The 19,443-nt window shown below is 34.9% G+C and overlaps 1 protein-coding gene across 1 annotated transcript; it reads left to right on the forward strand.

Moving 5' to 3' along the window:
- Positions 1 to 7,547: 7,547 nt before the first annotated feature.
- On the forward strand, positions 7,548 to 8,489 carry LOC105729670 (olfactory receptor 8D4). The gene has a single exon (XM_012470610.2). It carries the CDS (start codon positions 7,548 to 7,550, stop codon positions 8,487 to 8,489), a length of 942 nt encoding a protein of 313 aa, XP_012326033.1.
- The last annotated feature ends 10,954 nt before the right edge of the window (positions 8,490 to 19,443 follow it).

Raw genomic sequence — 19,443 nt, forward strand, 5'->3', positions numbered from 1 at the left:
ACTTTTGAGTTTTATGCATTATTTTTTGGAGACATGAATGACAGAAAGATTAGCAGATATTTCCCTAGCAAGGTGTATTAGCTTTGTTATTGGATGGAGCTTTTGCCCCAAATCTGTGTTTGCTTTTCAAATATCATAATGTGTGCAAAGTCACCTAGAAGGACAATAAACTCCTCTTTATCCGTCTCCAAATATGAATATCCAACTTCCTGTTTGCTTTTCTCTTGGGGCAGCAAGGCATGGACCCTTGTGTGAGGGACTCCCTAGATTTGCTTCTTGGGTCTGCCGTTTATTAGCTGTGCAGCCTTGAGCAAATATAATGGTCACTCTGGGCTCTGGTAGTCTCACCTATAAAATGGAGCTAAACGTTTACCTCATTGAGTGGTTACTGCCACTAAATGGGATCATGTTTACAAAATGCCTGGATCAGTACTCAACAAATACCAGTATTTTGCCATTTCTTCCCCTCTGTGTTTGTGTGTGTGTGTGTTTGCCTAAGTGGGTCTGTAGACAGGTGGGCAGATCAGACATATCTTGACACATCAGGTAATATAGTGAAGGCCATTCTTTAAGATTGGGTTTTCATCAAAACCAGGATTTCTTGAAGAATTCAAAAGGAGAGAAAGCAAGAACTTGTTTTGCTGAGTCTGACCTAGTAAAAGAAGTCATGTTCACCCTTAGGAAGGTGAGAACAGTAGGAGGCTTTCACTGAGATCTGACTAGACTTTCTTTGAATTTTCATGTTATTTGAGGGAAGTAGAAACAGAAGTTTAATTTTGGTATACATCTCTGGAAAATATTGCTGCACCATTAGCATTTCTTGGATAAAACCTGTAGCGATGTACAGTGGAGAAGACCAAATGTAAGCAAGGTGCCTTTGCTCCACCTACTCTTGGCTCCATTAAGACTAAGGCGGCAGTGCCTGGAGGAGCAGCAGCAAAGGCCAAGGCTGCCTGGTGGAGGCGGATGTGCACTGCTGCGTAGGGTGGAGCAGAGTTTCTTCCCATTGGGCAGGAGGTTGTTCTCCAGGACTTTACCATGGTGACAGTGAGAGTGGTAGGAGGAGGTCAGTGGTCCTATGGTTCTTCCCAAACCTAAACACCCCTACTGAGCACTTCAGAAGGCCCTAGCTAAAGGGCTAAAAACTGAAACTAAACAAAAACCCAGAGAGCAACAAGAACAACAGGAGCAACAAAACAACCTCTTTAGACCCCCGGCTTTATACTAGCCCACCTGACTTCATATTTCCTCATTTCTGACCAAAACCTTCCTCTACACATTTGAAGGAATTTCTGACATAACTATAAAGAGATTGCTACGGCTAAGTTAACTTTGGCTTACCCACATTAACAAAGAAGACTAACAGATAACCTGAACATTTTTCTTTGCCTTTGGATTATATTTCTTCATTTGCTTTTTTAAAAAATTTCTTTGCAATTAGATATGCTCTATGTGATATTTGTGTAGCAGATCACTAACTTTTTTAGTTTCAAAATAAACTATTTGCATGGTGAGGCAGTAATACACACACACTCTCTCACACAGATATGATCATAACAGGAATTTACTTCACTAAACATTATTCAGAATACGTATAATTCACAGGCTGGTAATGGGTATATTGACTATAGCTGAAGTTTTGTATTTTAAGTATTTAACTCCAGTAGACCTCTATGTAACAAGCTTTCTAGGACAAGTATTAGTAGAATTGATGATTATCTATAATATTTGATTTTAAGAATAAGCAAGAATATTGTATGTTAAGTATCTGTACTTCTAATACCATTGCTTTCTCATTCATGACTGATTTCCCCTGGTTAAAAATTGATCCCATTTTGTTATTTATATAGTAAGTGAAAATCTTCTCCTGTAAGTTAGCCTATTTTAATCAGCTTTTCAGATCATGATCTTCTAGACAGGAGGGAACAAAGCCTTTTGATTGAATAGATGCTCAATAGGAATGAGGATGATGCTGAAAAAAATAAATTCTACCATAAGCCGGTCATCATGGTAGGCCCTAATGTATGAGAAATTGTCCCCTGTCTCAACAAGGGGGACAATTCCCAAAGAGCAGGGAAGATAGGCACAAATACATGTACGGTGGAGCAATGTTAAAGCAGAGGTCAGTACACTGGGAGAATAGTTAAGGGAATAAGAATGGTACCAAGGGCACTTTTCCCAAGAAAATAAATTGACATTAAAACATGTTTTAATACCCAAACAATATGAATAAGGTAAGGACCATGTTTTATTTATCCTGGCTTCATCTCCAGAAACTTAGTGGCTTTGACATAGTAGACACTGTTGATTATGAGATAATCTGAAGTGACGTCATAGTTTTCCCCAAAGCCAGACCTGAATACAGCTACTTGCCCCTGAAAATTTGGTGGGTTTAAGTACATGTGTTATTTTAATGGAGCCACAAATCGCTCACCCAAGGATCACCAGGCACATTCTTCCAGATGCCCTGGAAAGCCATTAGTAGGAACTGGAGGGCTGGACTCAGTCATTCCTCTGACTCTGCTTCCATCATTACTAGAAATGAGGTCATTCCTCTGACTCTGCTTCCATCATTACTAGAAATGAGAAATACTGAACCCCTCTTTCATCCAAGAAACACTTCAGCCATTCCCAATGTTCTTCACATATTCCTTATGTTTTCTACTTCTCAGTTCCTTTGCTTATGCCTTTATCTACATCTTAAATATTCTTGCATGTCCTCTCAGCTTAAATGGATCCTCACCACCTTTGAAGGCATATTTTACAATCTACCTTTCCATGAAGATTGTGCTTATTGCTGTAGATAGTAGTGATTTGTTCCATCTCTGATCTCATAGTCTATCTACTGCTTATTATACCAAACACTGTCTATGATGCCTCATTTGTTCAACATTTTAAAATGCAAGCCATGTGTTAGACCATGTATCTTCTCCCACTGAATGGCAAGAGGTATTAGTGTGACTAATCCATGTTAGATTCCCAAAATGATAGGCCAGCTCAGGGATAGTTCTTACAAATACATAGGCTGCTGTACCTCAGGAGACAAGAAACCCTTGGGACTACTGGTCTTTATATTTCTTGACACACAATACCGGAACTGAGAATAAAAGTCATAGCTTCTTGTTAGCTGTTGTTGTTCAGATACTTAAAGAAGAGGGTATAATCAATCCATCGCTACTCCTGAAGTGATGAGGTTTGGAGAAAAAAGAGCTATTTACCTATAGTCTTCAGCGGGGAGAAAGGTGAGCTTCAGAATTTTGATGTTCACAATATAAGCATATTAAAATGTGTTCTAAAATCAATTCCTGTTTGTCTCCATGGGTTCTAGAGCTTCTGCATATTTGAGGCCACGGAGTCACAGAAGTATAGGGAAGAGGCCATGGGCATCCATCTCAGACTGATTTATGTATTGGTGACTCACCTTATCTAAGTATCTTGTGTCTAATAAATCACCTGCTTTAAAAATATATTTATATAGACCTTATAATATATAAAGTACATTCACAGTTATTGTCTCATTTAATTTGCATAACTATCCTTTGAAGTATTTATTATTTTTTACAAATTAAAATATGAAGTTCAGAGAGACTTCATGATGTGTCAAAGGTTGCACTCTAAGTCTTAGAAATGGAAATGCCACTACATCTTATAACTCATGACTGAGTGTTCTTTCTGTTACCTCTGTACGAATGGTTTCCTTCTTTAAAAGGGGACAATTAAGATTTGAAAGATTTAGAAAAAAATCACATTCTAGACTTCCGTTGTCCAATAATACAACCACTAGCCATGGGTGGCTACTGAGCATTTAAAATCTAGCCAGGTGATTTGAGATGTGCTGTTAAGTATAAAATATACTATTTATTTCAAAGATTTGTATAATAAAATAAAATAAATATCACATTCATTTTTAAAATATAAATCATATGTTGCAATGATAACATTTTGGATGTACAGTTGGTCTGTGTGTCTGTGGGTTCCACATGTATGGATTCAACCAACTGCAGATGGAAGATTTTTTTGTTTGTTTGAATGGATGGTTATATCTGCATTGAATATTTACAGACATTTTTCTTGTAGTTATTCCCTGAACAATATACTAAAAGAGATATTTACATGGCATTTACATTGTATTAGGTGTTACAAGTAATCTAGAGATGATTTAAGGTATATAAAAGGATGTGCTTAGGTTATATAAAAATACTACACCATTTTAAAGCAGGGACTTGAGCATCCAGGGATTTTGGGTTCTGCGGGGGTCCTGGAACAAATCTCCCGTGGATATCAAGGTATAATTGAAATGAGTTAAGTAAAACATACTACTAAAATATGTTTTTTCATTTTGTTTTTAATTTTTACAAAGTGAACTTCTAGAATGTTTTAAATTGCCCATTTGTCTGCAGTATATTTCTATTGGGCAATGCTTATCTAGCATTTACCTTTGCAAAATGCTTTCAATAGCCATAGTTTTAATAATATTATGAGATGCACTGAAATGTTTAAACACACTTTTTATGCCTTTAAATTGCTAAAAACTATCTGAGTTCTGAATTAGAATCTACTACATTGATTCACATCAATGTAGTAGATTATTTTGGTCAGACATACAACCTCATAAAATTTTATCCCTAGGCTAGTCGAGTTTACTGTTTATCAGTTGGTTAAATAAAGTAGATACTGGTTGTCATTGCTTACTTTTGTGCGGACTAAGATGGAATTTGTGTAACATTTCTTCCTACAAACACAAAAACAGAGTACAATTTGTTGCAATAAGCTGTTTGACATGCACATTACACTGCCATGGAATCTCTGACTTTTCATATAAGTGTCAAAATACTGCAATGTAAAATTGTACAGTTTCTGTTCTTCATCTGAGAAGACTTTCCTTGAGAAGATATCTTCAGAGATGGTCTTTACATAATGAGGTAATGCTATCTGGCACAAAATGAATCATAGAGAAAAGTTCGGAGAAGGAAAGACGATAGAAGAAAGATGACTTCAGCTCTAGGAGAAAATAACTGAAAATAGTGCCTTTCAAACGTTAATGCACACACAAATCATGTGAGAATCTCACTAAAATGTAGGTCTTGACTCAGCAGGTGTGCACACACAAATCATGTGAGAATCTCACTAAAATGTAGGTCTTGACTCAGCAGGTGTGAGTTAGGGCCTGAGACTGTGCATTTCTAAAAAAATCTCTGAGTGATGCTGATACTACTGGTTCATGGACCATACTGCATAGCAAGAACCTAAAGCACAAAAATGTTTTCGAGTGAGAATACAGGAGAAAGAAACCTAGCAGGCTTGAATAGAGGGAAGAAAGGTGCAGGACCCTAGAATAAAACAAGGAACATGAGCAGAATAAAAGACATTTTACTTGGAGAGGGAGCCCAGTAGGAATTAGGGGCCAAGCAGGAGAATTACATATGAGTTGAGAGTGGTCAGTGTGTTTGTAACATTCAAGACAGATTTAAAAACATGCTTTAAAGCCCCCATGATATTAAGGACAAAAAACTGAGCATGTAGATTTTTTGAACATTACTTTGATAAGCCTCTGTGACTAGACTACACACATGCATGCTAATTGGTAAGGAGTAATGGGAAAGGAAGACTCCAGAATATTTCTGTAACAGGCAAAGGGCAATTGGTCACTCACTTTTGCACATGATCCTCCATCTCCATCATTTACTATGAGAGAAGAGCAGATACAAAAGACACAGATTCCGTAGAATTTGGATGCTCAGAGAATAGCTGTTCGGTGCCCATGCAGCTTATTAGTTTTAAACTGTGAGAAGGACTTGAGAAATAAGGAGTCACCTATGTCCTGGGAACTCAAGTTGCCAAAGGAAGTGTGACTTGTCCTATTATAGCAGTAATATACTGGAAACTAGAAGACATGAATAGCTTCTTAAATAGCCAGGTAGCTGGACAGAATGAGAAAACGCAACCCTAGACATTTGAACCAGATTCTATGTCATCTTGGGGCAAATATGAATGTCTGGAGAGGGCTCTGTGAATAGCCCAACACTAAATAAAGGGTCAGCTTTTTCAGAGATAAGGCCATGATTGACCCCAGAATAGATGATTCCAAGATGTGTGCTATGTGGGAGCTTCCAAGTGGCAACACAAACATTTGGGTTGTTTGCATTGCCAGTAGTGGCAGCACTAGTGTGCCTATATTAGACTCCATGGCCTTGGCAAGAGACGTTGGCTGAGCCCAGAGGATGGCCAGAGATCCAGAAGGTAGAAACAGTTTTGGGAAGTCTGCCATTCTACCATCATCCAGCTTTTTACTGAAGTGTAAGAATAAACTTCCCACCTGGAAATCAATTCATGATTAGATTAAAAATAGAACAAACACACAAAAATATAGTTTTAGAAAACTATATTTAGAAAAACTATATTTTGGAAAATACATTCTGAGCCATGCTTATGCTATAAAATGTTCTAAAAAGAAGTGTGCAGCTGGCCTATCATCAAGTAAGTTTGAGAAATGTTGTATTTATATAATCCTCCAGGAGGACTGAGACATCCTCCAGTTACAAAACCAGTTTAACTACGTAACTCAGCATGTCTGAAATCATATGATCCTCGGATACTTATTTACTGTAACACCTTTTAACATCTCCCTAGAATTATTATTTTGCTGAATATCCTTGGAAACCTTGGTGTAGAAAATTATAGTTTACCTTCACAGTAGATACCTTCTCTATAGGAAATCCTGGAGGAAGAGTCAGCCCTTGGCAAATGTGTCACTAGCAGAGGTATTCTCCTAGTCCCCAGCCTCTTGTTTATGAATCTACTTGACTAATTTGCCTTAAGAAACTGTGGAGTTCTTATTAGGGAAAGGGAGTCAGGCTGGTGCAAGCAGGGAAAAGGAAAAAGAGAAAGCAGATGAGCTACAAGTCTGCCTTTTCTCATGGTCCAGGACACACAGCCCTCCTGCACAAATGACTCACAGTCTTCCTGTACCCAACTATCACCAGGCACCAGCAAGTTAGCTCCCTGCAACCTTGGCATTATCAGTACTGCACAAAGCCCTCTTCAAACAAACGGCATAAACACCATCCTATAAAATCTTCAGCAAGCCTTTGTTTCTCTACAGTCAGCTTCTGCTGACTAGCCTGTTGTCTCCCTGACAACGTATTTTCCTACTTTCTCTAATAAGTCTGCCTTCCTTTACCTACAACTGTCTTGGTAAATTCTTTTACCATTGTTCCAACAGCTGGCATTTCCCCACAATAGAAATGCCCTGGTTTTAAGCATTAGTCTTGTCTGTAACTCTGGAGTAAAAGGTTCTGTCCTTTGTTAAGAGAATTTGTTCCACTGGAGGGTATGGAAAAGAGTGTTTATGGTTCCTAACATCTATGAGTAGGTAGATGCTTACTGACCCCATTTTATCTATGTGTTCACTTTTTGGTTTTCATAACACAAAGTCGGTGTTTTCATAGATAGAAATACCTGGGCTATAAGGAATTAGAGGCAAGCTGGGATTCTATCTATCTAATTTGACTTTTTCTCTCTCATCTCCATAGATTTCTCAGAGAAGAATGGGTATAAGAAACCATTCCACAGAGACTGAGTTTCTTCTTTCAGGATTGACTGAACAACCAGAGCTTCAGCTGCCCCTTTTCTGCCTCTTCTTAGGAATTTATACAGTTACTGTGGTGGGAAACCTAGGCATGGTCTCGGTAATTAGGCTGAATCCTCAGCTTCATACCCCCATGTACTACTTCCTGAGTAGTTTGTCTTTTTTAGATTTCTGCTATTCTTCTGTCATTATCCCTAAAATGCTATCAGGGTTTTTATGCAGAGATAGATCCATCTCCTATTCTGGATGCATGACTCAGCTGTTTTTTTTCTGTGTCTGTGTTATTTCTGAATGCTACATGCTGGCAGCCATGGCCTATGATCGCTACGTGGCCATCTGCAGCCCACTGCTCTACAAGGTCATCATGTCCCCTAGGGTCTGTTCTCTGCTGGTGGCTGCTGTCTTCTCAATAGGTTTCACTGATGCTATGATTCATGGAGGTTGTATACTAAGGTTGTCTTTCTATGGATCAAACATCATTAAACATTATTTCTGTGACATTGTCCCTCTTATTAAACTCTCCTGTTCCAGCACTTATATTGATGAGCTTTTGATTTTTGTCATTGGTGGATTTAACATGGTGGCCACAAGCCTAACAGTCATCATTTCATATGCTTTCATCCTCACCAGCATCCTGCACATCCACTCTAAAAAGGGCAGGTGCAAAGCCTTTAGCACCTGCAGCTCCCACCTGACAGCTGTTCTTATATTTTATGGATCTCTGATGTCCATGTATCTCAAACCTGCTTCTAGTAGTTCACTTGTCCAGGAGAAAGTATCCTCAGTATTTTATACCACTGTGATTCCCATGTTGAATCCCCTGATATATAGTCTGAGGAACAAGGAAGTGAAAAATGCCCTGATGAAACTTTTAAGAAGAAAAATACCTTTATCTCTGTGACAAATATGTTCTTTGTTAATATCTATGTATTCATAATCATGATTATATGTATATGTTTATACCTTCACTCTTTAAAAGTAATTTGAAATCAGATGAAATTACATATATTTAGATTACTAAATATATGCACAGATAATTACTTAATAAAATGTAAAACAACATATATGAAAGTGAAAAGTTAAAAATATTTTAAATTTAAAGTTCATACCATTTGAACAACAGTTTTTACCGTTAGTGTGCTGAATCCAAGCCCAAAAGGAAATCATCATCATGGTGTACTACACGGTCATATCAGAAGAGAAACACACCTGATTTCAAAAAAACATTGAGCCGTGTGATGGAAATTGTTACAACAATTTTAAAATAAATGTGGGAGAATTTTTCTTAATTGTTTCTTGTAAAGGGCTTATTAAAAGCCAATATTATCTTAAAGTGTAATTCAATGAAGAAGATTCAACAAAGGACTAAGCTAATATGGTCTCAGCATTTGGCATCTGATGATCGAAGAATAAGACTTACAATGTCTAGATGAACAGATGATGTTTATAATCTTATCTAAATATCATGTGTTTTTTTTTTGCATGACCAGTATGTGTGCAGTATTTTATAACTTTGTTTGTTTCTTTTGAGTTGATATTTTCTTTGTAAGCTGTAACTAGTTGTCTTTAATTTCCTCCACACAGCATGTTTTGAGATAAACATAATGAAAATCTTTATGATTTTTAAGAATGAACTCTTATATAATCAACCAAGATTGTGTGCTGCACTGTTCTGAGTGCTGGAATATTATGGTGAATGTAATACTTTACCTTTCACCTTGGGGGTGAAAAAGATGGTAGACAATGCAGAAGTAATTCAATGAACAAACATGATAATTATACACATAGATAAGTCCTTTGGAAAAAATGAGTTACGTAATTTTCAGTGGGTCAAGGTCTACTCTCAATAAAGTTCTTTGAATAAAAGACATTTGAGATGAAACCTAAATGAAGAAAAGGGTACAGTTATGCAAAAACCAGAAAGGCTGCAGCAAGTACAAAGTCCAAGGCTGGAACAAACTTGGCCATATTCAAAAAAAGGAGAAGGCAGTAGAGCAGAAGATCAGCAAGAGAGGGAAAAAGCCACCAAAGGAGGCTGGATAAGTAGGCAAATTCTAGATCACTTAAGGAGTTTCAGTTCTATCCTAAGTACAATGAGAAGCAACTGGCATGTTTCAAAAGCAGAGGTAATCTGTTTTACATTTGAAAAATATCTTCTGGCTATTGATTAGAAAATAGATAGATAGATACGTGTGTATATGTTTGTGGGGAGAGTTGGATAGGGAAAGCTAGTGCTATTGGCCAGAGTGGAAGCAGGGAGGACACTTTTGAGGCTGTTAAACTTATTTTGACAAGACACAATGTAATTTTAGTTCTAGAAATAGCAGTAGATATTCAAAGGAACATGTGCCCCATGCCCAATAATGCTGTGCTTTTTGCAGACTTGCAGAGGTACTTCCTTAGTCTTGACTAGGCTCCAAAAGAATTCTCTGGATTACACAGCAAAGACTCTATTCTTTTCCCTTACTTTCTTCCAAATACACAGGGTCTCACTCTCTCTGTGCTAATCCACCTGGAACTGGGGTGGGCATTACTGCACCCACCCACCCCAGTTCCAGGTGGATCAGCACAGAGAGATAATAGCAGAATTGATCAAGCAGAAGAAAGAATTATTGAGCTTGAAGACATTTGAAAATACACAGAGCAGACAGAAGAAAAGAAAATACAAAACAGTGAAGCATGCCTATAAGAACTAGAAAATAGCTTCAAAAGTGAAAATCTAAGAGTTTTTGGCATTAAAGAGAGGATAGAGAAAGAGATAAAGGCATTAAGTTTATTCAAAGGGACAATAACAGAGAACTTCCCAAACCTAAAGAAAGATATTAATATTTAAGTATAAGAAAGTTATAGAAAACCAAGCAGATCTAACCCAAAGAAGACTACCTCATGGCACTTAATAGTTAAACTCCCAAAGTTCAATAATAAAGAAAGGATCCTAAAAGCAGCAAGAAAAATAAAAAAAAAAAACAACATATAATAGAGCTCCAATACGTCTGGCAGCTGACTTTTCAGTGGAAACCTTATAGGCTAGGAAAGTGTACCATGACATTTCAATTGCCGACAGAAAAATACTTGTGTCCTAGAACAGTATATCCACTGAAAATATCCTTTATACACAAAGGAGAAATAAAGACCTTCCCAGACAAACAAAAGCTGAGGATTTTATCAACACCAGATCTGTCCTATGAGAAATGCTAAAGGGAGTTCTTCAATCTGAAAGAAAAATATGTGAATGAGTAGAAGAAATCATGTGGAGGTATAAAACTCACTGGTAATATCATATAGTAAGCACACAGAAAAGAACAGAGTAATATAAGGCTGTAATTGTAGTGCATATACTTCTCTTAAGTAGAAAGACTATGATGAATTAATCAAAAATAATAATAACTTTTGAAGACATAGTACAATAAGACATAAAGAGAAACAATAAAATGTTAAAAAGCAGAGAGATAAAGTTAAAGTGTAGTGTTTTTATTGTTTTCTTTTTGCATGTTTGCTTGTTTATGCAGTCAGTGTTAAGTTGTCATCAGTTTAAAAAAATGGGTTATAAGATAGCACTTGCAAACCTCATAGTAATCCCAAATTGAAAAACATACAACAGATACACAAAAAAATAAGAAGCAAGAAATTAAAGCGTATCACTGGAGAAAAATCACCTTCACTAAAGGGAAGACAGGATGGCAGTTTAAAAGAAAGAAGAGAATACTACAAAACGACCAGAAAACAAGTAACAAAATGGCAGGAGTATGTCCCTATTTATCAGTAATAACATTGAATGTAAATGGTCCAAACTCTCCAATTAAAAGATTTATAGTGGCTGAGTGGATGAATAAACACTAAAAGAAACATGCTTAATCTATAAAGATACACATAGATTGAAAATAAAGGGATGGAAAAAGATATTCCATGCTAATGGAAACAAAAAAGAGCAGGAGTAGCTACACTTATATCAGACAGAATAGATTCCAAGGAAAAAAAACTGTAAGAAGAAACAAGGAAGGTCATTATATAATGATAAATGGGTCAATTAAACAAGAGGATATAACGATTATGAATACATACACACCAAACACTGGAGCACCCAGATATATAAAGCAAATATTATTAAAGCAAAGAGAGAGCTAGATCTCAATACGATAATAACTTGTGACTTCTTTACCCTACTGTCAGCGTTGGACAGATTGCCTAGACAGAAAGTCAACAAAGAAATATCAGACTTTATCTGCACTATGGAACAAATTGACCTAATAGATATATAGAGAGAGGACATTTCATCCAATGGCTATAGAATACACATTTTTCTCCTCAGTACATGTATCCTTCTCAAAAATAGACCTTCTATTCTTTATTATCCTTCTGAAAAAGGAGATGTTATGACTGATACTGCGTAAAACAAGTCTTAAATCATTCAAAACATTTAAAATAACATCAAGTATCTCTGTAACAACAATGGAATAAAATTACAAATCAGTAATGAGGAATTTTGGAAACAACACAAACACATAGAAATTAAACAATATGCTTCTGAATGACAAGTGGGTCAGTGAAGAAATTAGGAAGGAAATTGAAAAAATTTCTTAAAACAAATAATGGAAACATAGCATAGCAAAACCTATGGGATACAGTAAAAGCAGTACTTAGATAAAAATTAATAGTTGTAAGTACCTTTGTCAAAAAAGAGGAAAAACTTCAAGTAAATAATGTAATGATGCATCTTAAAGAATTATAAAACCAAGAGCAAACCAAATGGAAAATTAGTAGAAGAAAACAAATAATAAAGATTAGAGAAGAAAGAAATGAATTTAAAATGAATAAAAAATAAAAAAATCAACAAAATAATTAGTTGTGTTTTTGAAGTTAAACAAAATTGACAAACTTTAGCCAGACTAAGCAACAAAGACAGAAGACCCAAACAAATCAGAGGTGAAAAAGGAGATGTTATGGCTGATACTGCAAAAATTCAAAGGATCATTAGTGACTCCTATGAGCAACTATATGCCAATAAATCAGAAAATCTAGAATAAGCAGATACATTCCTAGACAAATACAACCTACCAAGATTGAATCAAGAAAAAAATCCAAAACCTGAACAGACCAACAACAAGTAACAAGATCAAAGCCATAATAAAAAGTATCTCAGTAAAGAAAAGCTTGGGATCCAGTAGCTTCATGACTGAATTCTACCAAACATTTAAGGAAGAACTAATACTAATCCTACTCAAACTGTTCTGAAAAATAGAGGAGGAGGGCATACTTCCACACTCATTCTATGAGGCCAGTATTACCCTGATACCAAAACCAGACAAAGACACATGAAGACAAACAAACAAAAAACTACAGGCCAATATCTCTGGTGAATATTGATTCAAAAGTCCTTAACAAAATACTTGCAAACCAAATTCAAGAATACTTTTAAAAGATCATTCATCATGATCAAGTGGGATTTATCCCAGGGATGCAAAGATGGTTCAACATACACAAATCAATCAATGTATACATCATATCATCAGAATGAAGGATAGAAACCATATGATCATTTCAATTGACACTGAAAAAGCATTTGATAAAATTCAACCGTCCCTTCATGATAAAAACCCTCAAAAACTGAATATAGAGGGAACATACATTAACATAATGAAAACCATATATGACAAACTCATAGCTAATATACTAAATGGTGAAAAGCTGAAAACCTTTCCTCTAAGATCTGGAACATGACAAAGATGCCCACTTTCACCACTGTTATTCAACCTAGTACTATGAGTCTCAGCTAGAGGAATTCCAAAAGAAATAAAGGACATCCAAATTGGAAAGGAAGAAGTCAAATTATCCTTGTTTGCAAATGATAATTATCTGATATTTGGAAAAACCTGAAGACTCCATCAAAAAACTATTAGAACTGATAAATTCAGTAAAGTTGTAGGATACAAAATCAACATAAAAAATCAGTAGCATTTCTATATATCAACAATGAACAATCTGGAAAAAAATTTAAAAAGTAATTCCATTTATAACAGTGACAAATACAATTAAATATCTAGTAATTAACTTAACCAAAGAAGCGAACAATCTCTTCAATCAAAACTATAGAACACTGATGAAAGAAACTGAAGAGAACACAAAAAATGAAAACCTATTCCACGTTCATAGATTGGAAAAATCAATGTTGTTAAAATGTCTATAATCCCCAAAGCAATCTTCAGATTCAGTATAATCTCTATTGAAATATCAATGAAATTCTTCACAGAAATACCAAAATAATTCTTATACCACAAAAGGCCCAGAATAGCAAAAGCTATTCTAAGCAAGAAGAACAAAACTGGAGAAATCTCATTACCTGACTTCAAATTCTACTACAGAGCTATCATGACCAAAACAGCGTGGTTCTGGCATAAAAACAGACACATAGACCAATGGAACAGAATACAAAGCCCAGAAATAAATCCACACATCTACAGTCATTTTTTACAAAGCTACCAAGAATATACACTGGGGAAAAAAACAGTCTTTTCAATATATGGTGCTGGGAAAACTAGATATCCATATCTAGGAGAATGAAACTTGATCCTTCTCTCTAGCCTTATACAAAAATCAAATAAAAATAGATTAAAGACTTAAATCTAAAACCTCAAACTATGAAACTACTACAAGAAAACACTGGGAAAACACTCTAGGACATTGGTCTAGGCAAATAATTTTTTGAGAAATACCCCCAAATCACTGACACTCAAAGCAAAAATGGACAAATGGGATCACATCAAGTTAAACAGCTTCTGTACAACAAAGAATATGTTCAATATAGTGACAAGACAACCCACAGAATGGGAGTAATATTTGCAATCTACCCATCTGACAAGGGATTCATAACCAGAATAGCTCAAAACAACTCTATAGGAAAAAAAATCTAATAATCTCATTAAAAATGGGCAAAATATTTTAATAGACATTTTTCAAAAGAATACGTACAAATGGCAAACAGGCGTATGAAAAAGTGCTCAACATCATTGATCATCAGAGAAATTCAAGCAAAACTTCAGTGAGATATCATCTCACCCGTTAAAATGGCTTTTATCCAAAATCCAAGCAATAACAAATGCTGGTGAGGGAATGGAGCAAAGAGAACCCCCTTAGACTTTTTATGGGAATGTAAATTAGTAGAACCACTATGGAAAACAGCTTAAAAGTTTCTCACAAAACTAAAAATAGAGCTACCACACAATTCAGCAATTCCACTGCTGCGTGTATACACAAAATAAAGGAAATTAGTATACGAAAGAAATATTTGCACTCATGTTTATTGCCAGCAGTGTTCACCATAGCCAAGATTTGGAAGCCACCTAAGTGTCCATCAACAGATGAATGGATAAAGAGAATGCAGTACATATACAAAATAAAGAACTATTAAACCATACTAAAGAATGAGATTCTGTCATTTACAATGACATGGATGGAACTGGAGGTCATTATGTTGCATAAAATAAGTCAGGCACAGAAAGACAAACATTGCATGTTCTCACTTATTTGTGGGAACTAAAAGGTAAAACAATTGAACTCATGGAGACAAGCATTAAAGAATGACTACCAGAGTCTGAGAAGCTTACTGGGCAGATGAAAGGGAGTTAGGAATAATTAATGGGTAAAAAAAAAAAAAAGAAATTAGAAAGAATAAATGATACCTAGTATTTGATAGTACAACAGAAGGACTATAGAGAATAATAATTTACTTGTACATATTTAAATAAAGAGTATAATTGGGTTGTTTGTAACAAAAAGGATAAATGCTCGAGGGGATGGATACCAAATTTTCCATAATGTGGTTGTTATGCATTGTATGCCTGTACTAAACTATCTCATGTAGCCCATAAATATATATAACTACTATGTACCCACAAAAAATATTAAAACATTAAAAAAAATTGGGGGGCATTTAGAGACAACTGCTGGGGAAATAAGAGTGTCAGGATTGCAGCCATTTATTTTCCAAAAGTACAACTAATACAATTTTAAAATATAATTAATACATATTTATTAAAACTTATGCTCTCCAGAGAATACCTCTTTGTTTCTATTCATACTTTGTGAGAACTTATTATAAGCATTTCTAGGGAAAAAGTCAACAAATTCAAAACAACAGAAATGTCTTTAACCACAGCATAATAAAATTTGAAATTAGAATGTGCAATTTAAACACACCAACCTTATATTTTATATATAATTTTAAAAAGTCTTCTAAATAGCTAGAGTCAAAAAGAATTCTTAGAATTAACAAAAACTCCAATAAATGAGAAATTTCCACACTGGCCATGAAGAGTAACTGAGATCAGGTTAAGTTCCCACAATAAACAACCAGAAACAAAAAAATATTTTTAGAAAATACTATTTGGACACATTGACAATAGGTAGGCTGAATACGGTCCCTGATACAAGAGAAACAAATGAGGTGAGTCTTATAATCACACTGATTTTTCTCCCTGTTGGCACTTTTTAGACCATAACTCAGAGAAGGGAATCCTTAACAGAGCACAGTAGTCTTACTGTGTTGAGGAGAGTTTGGGGAGATGAAGGCACTTAGACTATTTGGTACACATCTCAGAGAGGAAGGGCGTTATATAGAAAAAGAACTTTCTAAATTCTCATAGGAAGTTACCTTAAGTGTTTGACTGAACACCAATGTTCAAGGTAGAACTCCACAAGGCCTAGCAAATAACAGCTGGGAAGCTGTAAGGTAAAAACTTCTCAGAGATCACAACCATATGATCTTTTCATTTGACAAAACTGATCATTTATGAAAAATAGCCTTGCATATGATAAAAGCTTTAAAATTATCAAAAGTCTATGCATTACCTGTCTACAGTGACTTGGAAGTCTTACTAAAATGGATCAACTTTAAGAGAAAATTTGTATTGATTCAAAGAGGAATTTAAAACACAAATAAATAAAAACTTTGAAAGAAATTGCTTCCAAAAAAGGATCCAAGTCGATGTCAGTGGTGAATTCTGTAAAAAGCGTAAGAAGTAAATTTTCCAGATATAGATCTTGAGAGGGCCTCCTATTTAGTAGGTATAATTCTGATACCAAAGCCTGTCAAGATAGCTTGAAAAGTAAAGTCTGAAGACTGATTTCACCAATGTAGATGTAAAAGTCCTAAAACCAACACTAACAAGCCAAAGCAATGGCACATTAAAATGTCATCTGTAAAGTTTAGAATTTGTGTAATTAAGTAATCTATCAAATTTATTTCATACGAATTCATCTTATTAGAAAATATTGATAATCTTAATTTTTTTCTTATTTCCATAAGATTTGGGGGAAAAGGTGGAATTTGTTACATGAGTAAGTTCTTTAGTAAGATTTTGGTGTGCCCATCACCCAAGCAGTATACATTGAACCCAATTTGTTCAATTGTCTACTGCCCTCACTCCCTTCCATTCTGTCCCTCTGAGTGTCCAAAGTCCATAGTATCATTCTTATGCCTTTGGATTCTCACAGCTTAGCTCTCACTTATGAACGAGAACATACGATGTTTCGTTTTCCATTACTGAGTTAGAAAATGCTGATCATCTTAATAAGTGCCTTGTGTTCTTCCAAGTTCTGATTTGAAACAAAGCAATAACAACCAAAAAACTTTTCAATATCTTTAATCACCTAATAATAAAAGGGTCTTACCTCAGCAAAGAAAAAAGCCATATTTAATATTAAAATGAAAGACTCAAGATAGTAATACTTCCTATCACCATTATTATCTAATATTTTCTGGATTTATGGTTAATGTTGAACTGGTGAAACCTACGTAAGTGTATTATTTAAAAAAAAAAGTAGAGCTTAGTCATACTGGTAGGAGAACTGACAGAATTTTCAATGGAATCGAATAAAAATTCTTAAAGTTTTATATATATATATATATATACACACACACACACACTATGTATATATGTATACGTAGTTAGTATAACTATATATATATAGTTAGTATATGATTTTTTTATATCACAAACCAAAGGCAAAGTGCTAATTTACACAAAAAAAGTTTGAAAATTTAACTTTTTTTTCTTTTTAAAGAAATGGAGTTGCAGTAAGTTGCCCAGACTTGTCTTGAATTCCTGGCTTCAAGCAATTCTTCCATGTTGACTTCCCAAAGCACTTGAATTACAGGTGTGAGCCAACACGTCTGGCCTGAAATTTAGCTTTTTTGTTTTAGAAGAAAACTTTAGCTCTTAACTTAAGAAAATCCTGGACTCTATAGATTTAAATAGAATGTTCAAAAATAAATGAAAACTTTTAAATAAAGCAATCCAATCTAGGTGATATTAGATTAACATTGAAATGGGTGAAGCCTTTCTAAACAGAAAAAATAACAAAAATGGAATAATATTTAAAAGACAAAAAAAGTGGTTCCTGACTGCTCATGGTTAAGAACGTAAGGTATATAAATTATAAATACATGTATCAACACATATTCAATTGCACATTTACCTATATACATACACATACTTATATACATGTTATATGTATTTATGTATGTGCAAATAGAGCTATATTCTTAATAAATATCTCATAACTTAGATAGACGCTACAAAAACAAATGTTGTATGGGAAGTCTCAGCAAAGAATAGAAAAGAGTTTAATACCAACATGTAAGTCATGGAAGAATTTTTAAAAGGCAAAGAAATGCTTATCCTTAGTAATAATTAAAATGCATATGAAAATGAGATTTTTTTAGAAAACTCAGTTGAAAATGATGTAAAAGTTGATAATATTTATTGGTGGAAAGACTGGTGAGATTGTATATGTCACATACACCTTAACTGTATAAATTTTCTCAACATCAGTCTATACAAACTATTCAGTAGAATTTGCATATCTCTGAGAGATCTTTCTAAGACATCAGCAAATGAAGACTTTGTGCAGCACATAATTTACCTTATTAATATGTATTAAATATTATTCACTACTTAAATGAGCTTTTAAATCTTTAACAAGAATAATTGTGCAAAAAGCAATTAGTGGAGAACAATAAAATCAAATCGAGGCATAAGTTTGAAGTAGTTGCTGGACTTTTACTTTTTTTTTCAGAGAATCTTTTTGCATTTAAAGTTTTATCTGCATAGTAGCAGTTTGGTATGGTTATAAAATAGTACACAAGAGAAAGACAGAATAAAGAATTTTAGAGACAAATGATTTCAAATGTAATCTTTGAATTATGGAACTGTGATGTGGTGATGAGGGAGCATTTAATTTATCCTACTGGGATGTCTTACTTGGGTGATTGCCCTTTCTGGCCCTGGTACTGGGTGTGGTCCCCAGCGACTCGACTTTGGAAAGCACCAGAAGTTCAGCTGCCCCGGCCCTGGCATTTTCCTCCTACCCTATCATTAAATCTTATCTCACCAAAACTTGCCAACTTCAGTTCTTCAAGGCTGTCTCAAGGGCCTGATGAAATCTCTGCAGTCTTAGAATATATTTTGACCCGAATTTCTATATCTATGATTACTACTAGGATATCTTAAATAGGAAGCTGCAGGTGAGTGAACCACAGCTATTTCATGTATTTTCTTAAGTTTTTTCTCATTCAGTTGGAGGTGTTGAAGCCTGAAATTATCCACTGAAAAATGCAGTGTTGAGTTTAGTCCTGGCCATGCCACTAACTGACCTTGTGAGCTTAGTGTGCTATTTCACTTCTCTGCACCTTGACTTTATTATAGTAGAGTCTGATACCATTTTTTTCCTATTACAGTCTCTCCACTTTTAGGATGAAGAATAAGATTTAAAATTAGACTAGTGGTTTTCTCTTTAAATAAAATAAACAAAACATTTAAGTATCTGTAATTCTACTAGGTAAAGGACATTTCCAAATT

Source organism: Aotus nancymaae, unplaced genomic scaffold (genome assembly GCF_030222135.1).
Source record: "Aotus nancymaae isolate 86718 unplaced genomic scaffold, 86718_ANA_hifiasm-v0.15.2.pri h1tg000012l, whole genome shotgun sequence".
Lineage (NCBI taxonomy): Eukaryota > Metazoa > Chordata > Mammalia > Primates > Aotidae > Aotus > Aotus nancymaae.